At 37.9% G+C, this 12,584-nt stretch overlaps 1 protein-coding gene across 1 annotated transcript; it reads right to left on the bottom strand.

The window, feature by feature from the left end:
* Positions 1-9,337: 9,337 nt before the first annotated feature.
* Positions 9,338-12,584, bottom strand: LOC103656268 (olfactory receptor 8B3-like). The gene is made up of 3 exons (XM_008683629.2): positions 12,486-12,584; positions 11,890-11,939; positions 9,338-10,109 (listed from the first exon to the last, which is right to left on the bottom strand). Exons 1-3 carry the CDS (start codon positions 12,582-12,584, stop codon positions 9,338-9,340), a joined length of 921 nt encoding a protein of 306 aa, XP_008681851.2.

Raw genomic sequence — 12,584 nt, 5'->3', positions numbered from 1 at the left:
TTATTTCTTATCCAAACTAAAGACCAGAGTCTAGGGGAGTTTAAGTTCCTGCCCCATGTCACAGAGTAAAAACTATAAATGTAAAGAGTGAGAGTTCTGTCCATGAACTGACCCATAAATTGCAAACTTGAAAACACATAATGTCTCAACCTTCACTACACCAACACCGTCCCCTTAAACAGGTCCTTCTACCAATTTCATGTGAGTCTGAGGGCAGAAAAACTGGAAAGAAAGTGACATATCTTGCATCACAAAAGGAAGACGTGAATACAAGTGGAATTCAGAAACTCACCTCCTTAGGAAAGAACACCTTGGTGCTTCCTTACCAGTATTACACCTGTGGTCCTGAAAGGGCAGAATTAATCTCTGTGGCTTTGCTCCCTTGGATTCTATGAGGACACAGCCCACACTTAATTTAAGAAAATGTTCTGAACCACAGATAACAATTTCTGATCCTGAGTCTCTCAAGAGGCAGACAAAAATAACAACATTTATTATTATCATTTTGCCACTCGGTAAATCACAGAAGACGTAAGGTGAGTGTGATGATATAATGAACTCAGTTATAAACAGGGCAGAGGCTTGCTCAGTCTCTTCCACAGGGAATGGTTTCTGGTGTAATAGGGTATTGAGGGGATGTAGTTACACAAAGGACCACAATATGTCTCTGATTCCTTAGGGACTCAAAATTTCACTCAAGGTTTCCCTCCACTGTAGGAATTGGACATCCCCAAGAGGAGCCAAAAATAAAGGCCCATTTCCAGGTCAGCAACATGGCAGAAGAGGAAGCCCTAGACCCTCCTACCCTCCATGAACACCCTGATTCAAAAATGTTTCATATATATATTCCCTTTATGAGAAATCCAGACAGTAGTTAAGGTAGTCCTGTTCCGAGTTAAACAATGAATCTACACATTCCCTAACATTTTAGGGAAATTCTAGATATCCTTTTTATATAACAGTTATCCTTGCACAATACCTTCAAATTGGGACAAAATCCCAGTTCCTGACTTCTCCCTGGGGAAGGAAAGAATTGCACCATCTCTCCAACACCCCAACTTCCATCAGGTGTGCCCAAAAGATTGGCTTCTAGATACTATGTGTCAGAAAGCAGAGCAGATATAGGTCACAGCATACTTACCTGTCCATGGAGAGAGATAAAATGTTGGTGGTGTGGGCTGGAAGTCACCAGAGTTCCTTCCCCTGGCTCAGCATAGAGCAAGTGATTGAAAATCCTTTTCTTACAGCTTCTGTCTGGTGAGGAAATAATCTGCATGATGTGTCCAAAAATACAACTTCTCTGTGAGCTGTCTGCAGAATTGGCTTCCATCTTGCTTGTTTTAGAACACAGACACAACCTGCCATACAATGGATGCCTGGGGGCATGGGGGGATGCAGGGGATGCAGCTAAGAAGAAACAAAGTGGTTTAGACTGCACTAAATTGAAAGGCCTCCAAAGTCTCTGGCCAGGCTTATTGGTGGTACCTTCTCTACTCCACGGCCAGTCCATGAATATTAGCACAGATGGGTGTTTTGTGTAAAGTGCAGACACAAAGTAGAGAGTCAATGAAGGCAAGTGGAAATACTGTCCAAAAAGAAATAAGAGAAATCTTCACAAACTGGCTCTAATATGGGATTTACCTGACAGAGAATTCAAGGTAACTGGTCATAAAGATGCTCACTGGAGTCAGAGAACAATACACAAACCAGAGAAAATTTCAACACAGAGACAGAAAGCTTAAATGTATTAAACAGAAATCATGGATCTCTAGTATACAATATCTGAACTAAAAAAATGCAGCAGAGGGATTCAAGAGAAAACGATATCAACAAAAGAAAGGATCATGAATTTGATTAAAGCTCACTGAAAATTATTCAGCCAGAAGGGCAAAATGAAAAAGAATGAAAAATAGCGAAGAAAGCCTGAGGAACTTATTGGATGTTACCAAGTGTATCAATATATGCATTTCAGGAATGCCAGTAGGACAGTGAGAAAGAACCAGAAACTATAGTCGATGGGAAAAAAAAAGGAAAAAATTCCCAAGTCATAGAAACTTCCCGATACTGTGACCTATTTATAGAAAGGTAAAACCCAGAAGAATATATATACCAAGGGTCAACTACTTATCCACTCTCCACTTAACTGAGTTAACCTGACTCCCACAGTCAAACGTAAGTCTATCCCAATTCCCATGCTTATCTAGGCAGATGAGATATAAAATGCTCTAAATCTGTATCCGGGGACTCAACACAAATTTACAGACTGCTGAATCACCTTTAAACTTGAATTATGATTGTGATACCTGGTTCTGATTCAATCATTATACTTTATAATACCTCTGGTGATTGAAACAGTCTTTTCTCTATGCCTAAATATACCCATTTTTCTATAGTCCTAAATTATTATCATCAAACAGCTTTCAAAAAATAATGCCTCAAAAAGTTCTTTAAGACAAGACTTGATCAAAATAAGTTCTGAAAGCAGCAATACAAAAGAAACCCCTTACTTACAAAGGAACACACATAAGGATAGCTGGAGATCTCTCAAGAGAAACTTGGGGGGCCAGAAGGGAGTGGCATGATATATTCTCCATGCTGAATGGGAAAAATTGCAGGCTAGAGGAGTCTATACAGGAAAGCTATCACTCAGAATAGAAGGACAGTAAATAGTTTCCCAGACAAACAAAACCTAAAGGAGTCTGTGACTACTAAACCAGCCCTGCAAGAAATATTAAAGGGGGCTCTGATTGGGAAAGAAAGACCAAAAGTGACAAAGACTAAAAGGAACAGAGACAATATCCAGAAACGATGACAAACAAGTAATAACTTAGCACTAAATTCATATCCATCAATAGTTACTCTGAATGTAAATGGACTAAATGCTCCAATCAAAAGATGTAAGGTATTAGAATGGATTTTTAAAAAAAACATCTATATGCCACCTCATTTTAGAGACTCATTATAGACCTAAAGACACCTGCAGACATAATGTAAGGGAATAAAGACACACTGACCATGCAAATGGACATCGAAAGAAAGCCAAGTAGCAATACTTAATCAGACAAACTAGATTTCAAACCAAAGACCATACCAAGAGATGAAGAAGGGCATTAAATAGCGAGAAAGGGGACTATCCAACAATGATCTTATAATTGTAAAGATTTATACCTCAACATCAGAGCACCCAAATATATCAAACAATTAATAACAAACACAAAGGAACTCATTGATAGTAATATAATAATACCAGGGGACTTTAACACCCCACTTACATCAAAGGAGAGATCATATAAAGAGAAAACCAATAAGGAAATATGGCTTTGAAGGATGCATTAGACCAGATGGACTTAACTGATATATTCAGAACATTTCACCCTGAAGCAGCAGAAAACACATTCCTTTCAAGTGTGCATGGGACATTCTCTAGAATAGGCCACATACTAGGTCACAAATCAGCCCTCAGCAAGTACAAAAAGAATGAGATTAAACCATGCATATTCTCCAATCACAACACTATGAAACTTGAAGTCAACCACAAGAAAAATATCGGAGAGACAAAAAATACATGGAGGTTGAACAGCATATGACTAAAGAATGAATGAATGAATCAACCAAAACTTGAAGAAGAAATTTTTAAAATATATGGAAAAAATGAAAATGCAATGGTCCAAAACCTTTGGGATACAGCAAAAGTAGTCATAAGAGGGAAGTATATAGCAATACAGGTCTACCTCAAGATGCAAGAAAAGTCTCAAATATGCAATGTGACCTTATAGTTAAATAAGCTAGCCATAGAACAATAAAAGAAGCCTAATACCAGTAGAAGAAGGGAAATAATAAAAGTTAGAGCAGAATAAATCATATAGAAACAAACAAACAACAACAAAAGTAGAACAGATCAATGAAACCAGGAGTTGGTACTCTGAAAAAATAAATAAAATTGATAAACCTCTAGCCAGATTTATCAAGAGGAAAAGAGAAAGAGCCAAAATAAATACAATCATGAATAATATAGGAGCAATCACAAACAACACTACAGAAACAAAAACTTACAAGAGACTATTATGAAAAATTACATGCCAACAAATTAGGCACTCTGGAAGAAGTGGATAAATTCCAAGAAACATATAAGCTATGAAAAATGAAACAGGATGAAATAGAAAACTTGAACAGATGAATAACAAGCAGAGAAATTGAATTAGTAATCAAAAATCTCCCAACAAACAAAAGTCCAGGGACAAGGGGCTACACAGGGAAAGTCTAGCAAACATTTAAAGAAGAGTTAATACCTATTTTTCACAAACTATTCCAAAAAATACAAATGCAAGGAAAACTTACAAACTCATCTATGAGGCTAGCATTACCCTGAATCCAAAACTAGACAAAGACCTCACTAAAAAAGAGAACTAAAATAGGCCAATACCCCTGATGAACATGGAATGCAAGAATTCTCAACAAAATACTAGCAAATACAATCTAGCAGTACATTGAAAGAATTCATCATGATTAAGTGAGATGTATTCATGGGCTGCAGGGGTGGTTCAATATTTGCAAAACAACCAACATGATACACCACATTTATAAAAGAAAGGATAAGAACCATATGATCCTATCAATGGAGGCAGAAATAACATCTGACAGAGTACAACATCCACTCATGATAAAAACGCTCAACCAATTAGGGTAGAGAGAACATACTTCAACATAGTAAAAGCCATAGATGAAACTCCACAGATAATATCATCCTCGTTGGGGGGGGGCAGAATTTCCTTTACAGTCAGGAACAGGACAGGATGCCCACTCTCACCATTAATATTTAAGATAGTACTAGAAGTCCTAGCCTCAGCAATCAGACAACAAAAAGAAATAAAAGGCATCCAAATCTGGAAGGAAGAAATCAAACTTTCACTATTTGCAGACGACATAGTACTCTACATAGAAAACCCAAAGAATCCACCAAAAAATTGCTAGAACTCACATATGAATTCAGTTAAAGATGAAGGATACAAAATCAATATAGAGAAATCTGTTGCATTTTTATATGCCAATAAGGAAGCAGCAGAAAGAGAAATCAAGGAACCAATCCCATTCACATTGTACCATAAACGATAAGATACCTAGGAACAAACTACACCAAAGACATAAAAGATCTGCACTCTAAAAACCATGAAACACTGATGAAAGAAATACAAGATGACACAAAGAAATGGAAAGCATTCCATGCTCATGGATTGGAAGAACAAATATGTTAATATATCTGTACTACCCAAAGCAATCTACACATTTAATGCAATCTCTCTCAAAACACCACCACCATTTTACACAGAGCTAGAACAAACAACCCTAAAATTTGTATGGAACCACAAAGACCCTGAATAGCCAAAGCAATCTTGAAAAAGAAAAGTAAAGCACAAGGCATCACAATTCTGTACCTCAAGTTACACTACAAAGCTGTAGTGATCAAGACAGAATGGTTGTGGCACAAAAACAGACACATAGATCAATGGAACAGAAGAGAAAACCCAGACATGGACCCACAACTATGTGCTCAACTAATCTTCGACAAAGCAGGAAAGAACAGCCAATGGAAAAAAGACAGTGTCTTCAACAAATGTTGTTTGGAAAACAAGACAGCAACATACAAAAGAATGAAACTGGATCGCATTCTTATACCATACAAAAAAATAAGTTCAAAATGGATGAAAGATCCAAATGTTAAACAGGAAACCATCAAAATCCTAGAGAACACAGGTAGTAACCATTTGACATCTTACATATGTCTCCAGAGGCAAGGGATACAAGAGCACAAATGAACTTTTGGGACTTCATGAAGATAAAAAGCTTCTGCATAATAAAGGAAACAATCAATAAACCTAAAAGGCAACCTTCAGAATTGGAGAGGATATTTGCAAATGACATGTCTGATAAAGGGTTAGTATCCAAAATATATAAAGAACGTATACAACTCAATACCCAAAAAACAAATAACACAGTTATAAAACAGGCAGAAGACATGAATACGCATTTTACCAAACAAGACATACAGATGGCCAACAGACACATAAGAAGATGCTGAACATCACACATCATCATGGAAATACACATCAAAACTACAATGAGATATCATCTCACATATGTCAGAATGGATAAAATCAACAACACAGAAAACAACAATGTTGTTGAGGATGAGGATAGAAGGAAACTCTCTTACACTGTTGGTAGGAATGCAAACTGGTGCAGCCACTCTTGAAAACAGTATAGAGGTTCCTCAAAAGGCTAAAAATAGAACTAACTTATGATCCAGCAATTGCACTAGTAGGTATTTACTCAAAGGATACAAAAATACTGATTCAAGGTACACATGCACCCCAATGTTCACAGCAGCATTATCAACAATAGCCAAATTATGGAAAGAGCCCAGATATCCACTGAATGATGAAATGATAAAGATGAGGTGTGTGTTTGTGTGTATGTGTGTGTGCATGTGTGTATAAATGTTAGCCCTAAAAAGAATGAAATATTGTCATTTGCAAAGATGTCCATATAGCTAGAGAGTATTATGCTAAGTGACATAAGTCATTCAGAGAATGACAAATACCATATGATTTAACTCATGTGGAATTTAAGAAACAAAATAAATGAACGTGGGGGGAGAAAAAGAAGGCAAACCATAAAACAGATTCATGACTAAAGACAACAAACATGCTGTTGGAGGGGAGCTGGGCAAGGGGATAGGTTAAACGTGAGATGGGGATTAAGGAGGGAACTGGTTGTGATGAGCACTGGGTATTGGATATAAGTGATAAATAATGAAATTCTACACCTGAAACTAATATGACACTGTATGTTAACTAACTGGAATTTAAATAAAAACTGGAAGCTATAAAAAAAAGCAGAGCAGAATAGACTACAAAGAGTAGTAGATGTGAAATCAGAAGGCTGACAATTTGGTCTAAACGCTTACTTTATAAAGCTGTGTGACTTCAGGTAAATCTGACTACTCTGAGCTTCACTTTCCCAGCCGTACAATAAATATATTTTGATGATCAGTTATGTGTTGGTTTGACTGTAAAAGGTAAAAGAAGAGAAAAGTCTTTTCATGTGTCTGTTAGCCATTTGTATGTCTTCATTGGAAAAGTGTCTGTTTATATCTTCTGCCCATTTTTTGATTTGATTATTTTTTTCTCATGTATTGAGTTTGAGAGGTTCTTTATAGATCTTGGATACCAGCCTTTTATCTGTAGTTTCATTTGCAAATATCTTCTCCCATTCTGTGGGTTGCCTCTTTGTTTTGATGACTGTTTCCTTTGCTGTGCAGAAATTTTTATCTTGATGAAGTCCCAAAAGTTCATTTTTTCTTCTGTTTCCCTTGCCTTGGAGACGTGTCATGAAAGAAGTTGCTGCAGCCGATGTCGAAGAGGTTACAGCCTATGTTCTCCTCTATGCTTTTGCTGGATTTCTGTCTCACATTGAGGTCTTCCATCCATTTGGAGTTTATCTTTGTGTATGGTGTGAGAGAGTAGTCAAGTTTCATTCTTTTGCATATAGCTGTCCATTTTCACAGCACCATTTATTGACGAGACTGTCTTTATCCACTAGATGTTTTTTCCTGCTTTGTCAAAGATTAGTTGCCCAAAGAGCTGAGGGTCCATTTCTGGGTTCTCTATTCTGTTCCATTGGTCTATATGTCTGTTTTTGTGCCAGTACCATGCTGTCTTGGTGATCACAGCTTTGTAATATAGCTTGAAATCAGGCAATGTGATGCCCCGAGCTTTGTTTTTCTTTTTCAACACTTCCTTGGTGATTCAGGGTCTTTTCTGATCAAAACTGCATTGAGATACTACCTTACACCAGTCAGAATGGCAAAAATGGACAAGGCAAGAAACAACAAATGTTGGAGAGGATGTGGAGAAAGGGGATCCCTCTTACACTGTTGGTGGGAATGCAAGTTGGTACAGCCACTTTGGAAAACAGTGGGAAGTCCCTCAAAAAGTCAAAAATAGAGCTAACCTATGACCCAGCAATTGCACTGCTGGATATTTACCCCAAAGATACAAATGTAGTGAAGAGAAGGGCCGTAAGCACCCCAATGTTCATACCAGCATTGTCCACAATAGCTAAAGTCTGGAAGGAGCCGAGATGCCCTTCAACAGAAGAATGGATAAAGGAGATGTAGTCCATATATACAATGGAATATTACTCAGCTATCAGAATGAATGATTACCCAGCATTTGCAGCAACATGGATAGGACTGGAGGAGATTATGCTAAGTGAAATAAGTCAAGCAGAGAAAGACAATGATCATATGGTTTCACTCATTTATGGAACATAAGGAATAGCGGGGAAATGGGTAGGAGAAGGAAGGGAAGAATGAAGGGGGAATAAACAGAAGGGGGAATGAACCACGAGAGACTATGGACTCTGGGAATCAAACTGAGGGTTACAGAGAGGAGGAGAGTGGGGCATTGGGCTAGGCTGGTGATGGGTAGTAAGGAGGGCACGTACTGCATGCAACACTGGTGTTATACGCAAACAAGGAATCATGGAACACTACATCAAAAACTAATGATGTACTGTATAGTGACTAACATAACATAATAAAAAAATTTTTTTAAAAAGAAGAGAAAAGTCTGGCAAAAATAAACCTCTTGGTCATGATGTCTACATAAGCAAAATGGAAAATCCTCATCATTACAGAAACCACAACCTCTAGCATTGAAAGGAGACGTTCTTTTCAACTGGAGATGAAAAAATGAGATTACAAACAGATTATCTGATACATATTCTTTTATTATTTTTTATTTGTTTATTTGAGAGAGAGAGAGAGAGAGGACAAGAGAGCAAAAGCAGGGGTTGGGGCAAGGGAGAGGGAGAAGCAGGCTTCCTGGTAAGCTGGGAGCCGAATGCAGTACTCAATCCCAGACCCCAAGATCATGACCTGAGTCAAATGCAGACACTTATCAAGCCACCCAAGTGCCCTTGATACATATTCTAATACCAAGTGGCTGATAAGAACACCCACAATTATACAATGTCACCCTTCTAATTCAATACTTTAAAGACCATTTCATGTTCCAGAGGAAAAAACAAGTTGATAATGAAAATGGGAGGAAAAAGACAACATGTTTTTACTTAATGCTATTACTAAACAGAACAAAAAGGTGGAGAAGATAGTATGGTATTGGTGAGGAAAAGAGGAAGACCTACTTTATAAAGACTAAAAATTGTGAGACTCAAACTTCCTTTACCATATTAAGGAAAAATGCTAAGAAGATTGCCACTAAAGGTATTTTATTTAAACACACAGAATCCCTACACAGATAGACCCTGTTTCTGATCAATTCATGCTCCTAATCAGAGTTTTTCTCACAGCAAGTTTAATGTCACTGTTTCTCAAGCTGTAAATGAAAGGGTTCATCAAGGGAATCACATTGGTATAAAAGACAGAGGAGATTTTCCCATTATCCATAGACACAGCAGAAGATGACTGAAGATACATAAATGCACCTGATCCAAAGAAGAGAGAAACAGCAACTATGTGGGAACTGCAGGTGCTGAAGGCTTTGGACCTGCCCTCAGTGGAGCTGATGCACAGGATGCTGGAGAGGATGAAACCATAAGAGACAAAGATGGTGACACTGGGCACAATCACATTGATGCACACCAGAAAGAAAACCACCAGTTCATTGACATAAGTGCTCGTGCAGGAGAGCTGGAGCAGAGGGAGGATGTCACACAAATAATGGTTGATGGTGTTTGCGTCACAGAAGGTCAGTCTCAGCATGCATCCAGTGTGAGCCATGGCATCCAAAAATGCCATCAAGTATGAACCAAGCATAAGACTGGAACACACTTTAGGGGACACGACAACATGATACAAAAGTGGGTTACAGATAGCTGCATAGCGATCATAGGCCATTGATGACAGCACATAAGCTTCAGAAATACCAAAACAACAGAAAAAGTAAAGCTGAGTCATGCATCCCCTGTAGGAGATAATATTCTTCTTTGATGTGAAGTGAACCAGCATTTTGGGTGTAAACACAGAAGAATAACAAATGTCTATGAAGGACAAATTGAAGAGGAAAAAGTACATGGGGGTGTGAAGGGGGGATGTGGGGATGGGGCAGTGGATTAAATAGGTGAGGGGGATTAAGACGGCACTTACTGTGATGAGCACTGGTGTTGTATGTAGGATAAAGCATAAATTCTACACCTGAAACTAAAGTACAATGAATTTTCACTAAGTGGAATTTACAGAGAAGTGTGGAGATGAAAAGATTATCACAAGTGTAGAAGGGTAAAGAAAATGAAATTATATAATATGTTATGAGAACCATCTCCTCCTTAAATTAAACTATACATAGACATATAACCTACTACAGACCTATACAATGGGGTCTCTATGGACTTTGCTCCTCCCGCAGAACCTCCTAGAAATTCCCCATACTGGTTACATTACTTAATACATTAGTTCTGTTGGTTTCTTTGGTGTGAGCCATTCTGTACTTGGAATATTCCCTTCCCTGAGCCTTTATTCTGAGTCTTGGCTTGTTGATGACATTAATATTTATTTAAATACAAGTAGAATCCAAGTAAATAAATCCTTAATTTATTGTGAAGTTAGCATAAATACATATATCAAAGTCTACAAAACACACACATCAGCCTTATTATAACTAAACAGCTTTATAATGAGCATGCAGACCGATAAACAGACCATTCTGTGTCCCAGAGCCCCTGTGTGACCCTAGGTCCTCCCATTCTCCACCTTGATATTGTTGCAATCATGCTCCACCTTTGTTCAAAGCTTCATCATTTAAGTGGGTCCCCAGCGGTGTTTCAGCCAGAAGAAGGATGAAGAGAATGTGGAAATGATTATTATAGTTTATCCTTATGTGTTTCCACATATGTGAAGGCCAGTATAAGAATATATTCACACATTCTAAATTAGGTAAATAGAGCTCTAAACATATGGAAAGATACTTTCCTGACATTTTGCTTAGTTTAGCATTTTGTTTTTATTTTTGTATTCTCAATTTTATTCACTGAAACCATTTCCATGATTCATGGTATTTAAAAGTATAGTATGTTAATAATAATAATAATCATACGCTGATATATTTAGAATCAAACCAAGTCATACTCTCAGCTCTATCAGTTACAAGTTGTAATTTGAACAAAACCATGAACACATTCTGAGCATCAGTTTCATCATCTATTAAAGAAAACTAAACTTCCCTCTCTCTTATCTCACATTATTTCCCCTTGGGATACATAAACTGACAGATGTGACAGAGCAGAAAAACTAAAACACATTTAGAACAATTGTAACAACCTGTATGTCTCTATATTAATATTTGAGTGGGTTGATTTAATCCATGTCAGAGAGACTTTCAACAGCCCCTTCCTTTGATGCCACCTAGCCATCCTACTCACTGAGGGACGATGAGTCTCCCTCAGAAAGTAAAACTTCACACTGAGTATGATTTTCATGTTTAAAGGTACATCTTTTTCATAAAGAAGCCCTGCAGATAAACCAACTACTTTATCTGGTGTTCAGCTGATAAGACAGTGAAAATGTCCCAATGGAGGAGAGAAAAGCGTCAGATACAGACTCAGGGAAAAATACTATGTCTGTCCTCCAGCATGGATATTGATTCAACAAATCAATTTTAAGAAGAGATTTTGACTACATAAGGTGCATTTTAGAATCTAACTACTCTTGTGCTAAGAAAATCTACATTTATATCTTTCACTCTTTATGCCTTATTTATATTTTTAATCATACCTAAAGCATACATCATTAGATACTTAGACGTACAAAATGCTGTGTGTGTGTGCATGAAAGTGAATGTGTGTGTGTGTTAGTACATATACGTGTGCATGTGTGTTTCCAAGAACATGTAACTGATTAAAGCAATAACTACCTCCTTTTCCTAGATTCAGCAAATACTTGTTGCTCAGCCCTTCCTCTCGGAATCATCTACCTGAAAGTGGGTGTAGCCACCATGCAATCAATGTAAGGCAGTGATCTCATAAAATACCCTTATACAATATAACTTTTTTTTAAAAGATTTTATTTATTTATTTAAAGAGAGAGAGGCAGCCAGCAAGAGAGGGATCACAGGCAGGGGTAGTGGGAGAGGAAGAAGCAGGCCCCCAGCAGAGGAGCTCGATGTGGGACTGATCCCAGACTGGGATCATGCCCTCAGTGAAGGAGACGCTAATGACCGAGCCACTCCACGTGCCCCCATACAATATAACTTGAACATGTGTGTAGGTGTTTCTGTATGAGTGTGTGTGTGTGTGTGTGTGTGTGTGTGTGTGTGTGTGTGTGTTTAAGGAGGCAGTGTCAGGAGCAGTGGAGAAAGAGGGGTTCAATAAAGGGTTCAGCAATTAAAAGGACATGGAACTCAGAACCCTCCTACTTGCTTTTCATGACACCTGAACCTTAGTGTCCCTGATCATGCTCACCTACAAGCCTGGTCCAAGCGACCACACAGCAGCTCGCTTACAGAAAGTTTAATGAAAAAATTCAGAATGTAATCAGCTCTGCTTCCGGTCCTGAAGTAGGAGATCAT

This window comes from Ursus maritimus, unplaced genomic scaffold, assembly GCF_017311325.1.
Source record: "Ursus maritimus isolate PB19 unplaced genomic scaffold, ASM1731132v1 scaffold_16, whole genome shotgun sequence".
Lineage (NCBI taxonomy): Eukaryota > Metazoa > Chordata > Mammalia > Carnivora > Ursidae > Ursus > Ursus maritimus.
Note: the sequence above shows the minus strand (reverse complement) of the source record. Positions and strands in the feature narration are given on the sequence as shown.

What these genes read in the sequence shown, in the direction of transcription:
- LOC103656268 (XM_008683629.2), bottom strand. Translation starts at nt 12,584, where the DNA reads ATGATCTCCTACTTCAGGACCGGAAGCAGAGCTGATTACATTCTGAAT. An exon ending in TGTGTGGTCGCTTGGACCAG is followed by an intron (nt 11,940 to 12,485) that starts GCTTGTAGGTGA and finishes TGCTGAATCTAG; the next exon opens with GAAAAGGAGGTAGTTATTGC. An exon ending in TACATGTTCTTGGAAACACA is followed by an intron (nt 10,110 to 11,889) that starts CATGCACACGTA and finishes CCCCACATCCCC; the next exon opens with CCTTCACACCCCCATGTACT.